Source organism: Penaeus monodon, chromosome 12, assembly GCF_015228065.2.
Source record: "Penaeus monodon isolate SGIC_2016 chromosome 12, NSTDA_Pmon_1, whole genome shotgun sequence".
Taxonomy (NCBI): Eukaryota; Metazoa; Arthropoda; class Malacostraca; order Decapoda; family Penaeidae; genus Penaeus; species Penaeus monodon.
Genome location: NC_051397.1, coordinates 47,726,247 through 47,731,246, shown reverse-complemented (window position 1 = coordinate 47,731,246; position 5,000 = coordinate 47,726,247). Strand labels below are relative to the sequence as shown.

Genomic DNA, 5,000 nt, shown 5'->3' with positions numbered 1-5,000 from the left:
GCGGCTCGGGAGGCGCTGACGAAGCTCAGGAGCGCCGCAGAGCTCCCGGAGGAACTGGAGGCCGTGAAGAGGATCCCTGTTGCTGAAACGTCTTTCAAAAATTCACTCCGGGAAGTTTTTCAAAAGCCGAACCTTTTAGCCATGTTTGCAGCGGCCTTGGTGATCTTCACGAAGGAGATCAATGGCAACGCAGTCGTCGCCATTTACATCGTCCACATTTTCCAGTTCGCGGGAGTGGGTTTGGATCCCAACTTGAGTTCGGTGATGGTCGGATCGGTTCGCCTTGCGTGCAATTGCGTATCCGTTGTCCTGATGCACAATCTCCGACGCAAACCGATGCTTTCCATCGGTACCATCCTAACAGCCCTATCGGGAGCGTCCATGGCTGCTTTCTTTTACCTTCAGAACTCAGACTACGATGTCTCCTCGCTCGGATGGCTTCCTATAACTGCTCTCACTGCGTTTACGATAGGATACGCCACCTCTGTAGGACCTCTCTGTTGGCTTTTATCTGTGGAAGTCCTCCCAGGCTCCGTGAGGTCCATAGGCTGCGGCACCACCAACGCTTTCCAGGCCATATCCGGCTTCCTGATTTCCATGAGTTTCCCGACTCTCAAAACAGCCATTGGTATACACGGGGTTTTCTGGAGCTACGCGGGATGCACCCTCTTGTGCATGATCATGGTTGTCATCTTCATTCCCGAGACGCAAGGGAAAACATTGAAAGATATCGAAAATTACTGGGGAAATATGTGCAAAAAGGCAAAGAAAGAACCTCCGGTGTGAGTGAATCAAGAGGCATGATTTATGGAATAAGTTTATAAAACACATTTTTCTATTATGTGCAGCTTAAATCCTCTTTATATGTATTGTTTTGTATGTATTTGTTTTTATAATAGTATCTTTATGCGTTTTTATATTCCTTATATTTCAGTATTATTTTCATATCAAGAGACCTTAAATTCAGGGTAACTACAGGTGTATCATGAATTATACTTATGTAATTTTATACATTTTGTAATATTTATTTTTTTAATAAAATGTGACCACCATGTACGGTATCTTTCTATTATTCACATTATAATTTCACAACGTTTCAGCTTCAAAAAAAATAATGATCCACTACTGTTCGAGTCACCGGCCGGCGCGTTGTTTCCTTGGGCAAGGAACTTCACCTCGATTGCCTACCTAGCCACTGGGTGGCGAAGCCAGCACAAGTCAGTGCTGGTCCCAAGCCCGGATAAGATAGAGAGAATGATTACCAAAAAAAAAAAAAAAAAAAAGGTAACACCGGCACTCTCCGTGGAAAGGAACTGGGGACCCTACCACGTACTCACTCCAAGAGCATCACAACATGAAAACTACAATTAAGTATCATGCTGTGACCACGGCGGCTCAGACATGAACCTACCGTTAAAAGAAGAAGAAGACTGTTCTACTTACACTGACATATATTCATTCTTTGTTACAGAAGACAAATCACAGGAATACAATAGATAAAATGATAAAGGATCATATTGTGCATTCCTGCTGCCATCTGTAGGACATCACTATAAACAAGAAAGAGATATTAATGGACGTTTGATAACCATTACCCTTAAATAGCTTAAGAAAATATGTTGTAATAGATAGATATAGTAATCAGTTGTAACACTACATTCTCGCTCTTTTGAAATAATTCCGGGAAAAGTAATTTGTTGTGTTAATCTAGATCGTGTAGCACTTGCGAATCACGGACCTTTGTGCACTGATGACTGGAGGGTGTTATACAGTACTTAAATCCACCAGTACGTAATATTCACCTATACGCAATAGTTAAGAGATACCTCCTCATGTCGTCGATCACCTAGGGATGATATGACAAGATATAAATATGCAATATCGATTCTCTAACAAACTACATTAAGCTGTAGCCGTATGAAGCAGCAGCCATTGCATATAGTACGTACCTAGTAAAACTAATGATACTGGGGCAGTTGTTCATCTGTTATTACACAATATATTTTCAATTCGTTATATACTTCAATTTCCCGGTGATCCAGCATGCTGCAGATTGGAGCACCTAGACGTGAAAGTATAAAAATGAGAGTAACAGTACAAATTTAATTTGTTATTAGAAAAATACATAAAGATATATTGTAATATAGTCTGTACACTATTTCAGCCTGCAGACTTTTTTTCTTTTTTTGTCAAATCAAAACAGCGAAGTTATTGTTGTTAGATGTATGGGAATTCAAGGTGAATTATCATGTGTCGAAATAATTAAAATTTTAAAGAATCTTCATTTTACCCTAAACAAGTATCTTCATAATCAATACATACTCACTGCTACATTTCTGTGCTTGAAGAATGTTTTGAGCAAATTTCTAAAAGACCCAAATCATGAAAATATCCAAGTCTTATTGATTAGAATTCCCCATGTAAAACAAGATACACCTCTTAACACAAAACTTGTTATTCTAACATAACTCTCTCTCTCTCTCTCTCTCTCTCTCTCTCTCTCTCTCTCTCTCTCTCTCTCTCTCTCTCTCTCTCTCTCTCACACACACACACACACACACACACACACACACACACACACACACACACACACACACACACATACACACGAACGCACACACATTCACATTCACACGTGTGTGTGTGTGTGTGTGTGTGTGTGTGTGTGTGTGTGTGTGTGTGTGTGTGTGTGTGTGTGTGTGTGTGTGTGTGTGTATGTATATATAATATATATATATATATATATATATATATATATATATATATATATATATATATATATATATATATATATATATATATATATATATATGATCGTCTCTTTCTGAAAGTCGTCGTACCTCCTCTGCAGACACTCAGCCACGTCTCACAACCCTCCCTCTACGACCTTGAGGACCGCTATGCCAATGGTTTCAGAGTCGTGCTGGGCGTGAGGGCGCAGAAGGATATGAAGGATGTCCCCGGCGAATCTTTCATGCAGCGTAGGAAAGCGCCGTCATACCCTCCTTATTTCTCAAGGCCAGGGACGGGATTCAAGATTCTGTGTGGCGGTAGGATAGCTCGGTGGTGTCCTGTGGTGGTATCCTAGTGGCTGTGTTGTCCATTCTTGTCCCTCTTGTAACATTGTTTTATGCATATATACATACATATATATATATATATATATATATATATATATATATATATATATATATATATGTATGTATGTATGTATGCATGTATGTATATATGTGTACATACTCACGCGCACATACACACACACACACACACACACACACACACACACACACACACACACACACACACACACACACACACACACACACACACACACACACACACACATATATATATATATATATATATATATATATATATATATATATATTAGATATAAATATATATATATATATATATATATATATACACGCACACACAAAAAAGTGCACAAAGTTGGGTCAATTCTAATGGTTTGTTATTGTCACCATTTTTATTATTTTCATTATCGTCATTATGTTAACTGCATACTACTTTACTTTAATCGTTTAAATACAAAGGCAAAAATGGCGAATAACTGGGGATTATAATGTAATCTAGCAAAAAAACGTAGGAATATAACGATTTACTTTTAATGCAGCGCATGACCAGTCCATAAACGAAGGCAAACCTTTTATAACCTGAAGAATTACTTTGATTTGGCTTAAGGAATTTGCCAAATGAATATACGTGATATCTAAGCTAAGGTCCCGTGTCCATGTTTCTATATTTGTTACTTCCCAGATATTTTAGTCAGATAAATAGGTAAATGTTACAATAACTAGTCTTACTGTTTTATGATGAAATTTGCTAATAGTGCGTATTGTAATTTGTTACAACTTTGAACTTTCAAAAACTCTTTGGGCGATGGCCAACTACTAATATAGCCTAAAATTCACTGTCATATTCGAAAATTTACAATCACGTGATATAAGAAGACACAATAATATATCAACAGATAATAATAATAGAAAAAGTTTTGTATACCAATTTCGCTCTACGTATCTTGCAATAACTACTATAGTAGGTACCTCATATAGAGTCATTCTTTCGAAAATGGGGTCTTGCTTTTCCTGATAAACTCACTCTGAAGCAGATGATGAACGGAGAATCGTATAAGATTGTTTTGCAACAGAAAATTAAACCTCTTGTGCAACTGGAAAGTTTTGGTTTTGGTATTTTTATAATGTGTTCCACGTTCCCTAATCACTAGTACCATCGACGGGTTATTCTTACTGAATAATTTAAGAATTTGTGTCGCTAGTCCTTGCATAATGGGATATTCTTGATATGACTGCAACTACCGTATGTCATGAGGCATGCAACTGCATGTATAATCAAAAGTGGAGGTTGATAATCGTAATTGATTATAATAGCGGTGATCAAACTGTGGTCAGTAATAGTAACAAAGACCATTTTTATTATTATATTGCTTGCGATTTGCACTGGAATGAGAAGAAATTGCCTCGTTATTGTCATTATAATCATTAGCATGATAGAAGGTTAAATGTAAATGTCAAAAACTTGATCATCAGGCAAAAACAAAACAAATATTTGGCTTTTTTCTACACTGCACTTACCATAATCAATTGGACATTCGAGGACTCACCCTGTAAAGCCCCATAGGTCATCAAGTCACTAAGCTAAGTGTGTGTGTGTGAGTACGTTTGCATTAATCACAGACACTTACTCATTTACACACATACATATGTATGTATGTAAAGGGGTTTGTAATAGCTACGTTGTTGAGACCCTCTACCTCTAAATTTGTGTTATTGGATAAACACTGTACCACCATTTACTGGCGCGAAACCCTACACCTAATAGGTGTGGTCAGTGTGTGAGATAGTTTATTTCATGTTACAAGCGTAATGGTTGCATGGTTATGTTAGGATTTTTGCTTCTGGCATCAGCTTGTCCCTGAAGTGATGGTGCTTATTTGGCAAACTTTAAAGTCCCTGATA

General features: G+C 37.7%; 1 protein-coding gene across 1 annotated transcript in view; it reads left to right on the top strand.

Moving 5' to 3' along the window:
* Window positions 1-1,054, top strand: part of LOC119579511 (facilitated trehalose transporter Tret1-like) — a 6,694-nt gene extending 5,640 nt beyond the window's left edge. Inside the window, exon 4 of the mRNA XM_037927380.1 lies at window positions 1-1,054. This exon is cut by the window's left edge and continues 261 nt beyond it. Within this exon, the coding sequence (XP_037783308.1) occupies window positions 1-786 (786 nt within the window). The 3' untranslated portion in view covers window positions 787-1,054.
* Window positions 1,055-5,000: the final 3,946 nt, after the last annotated feature.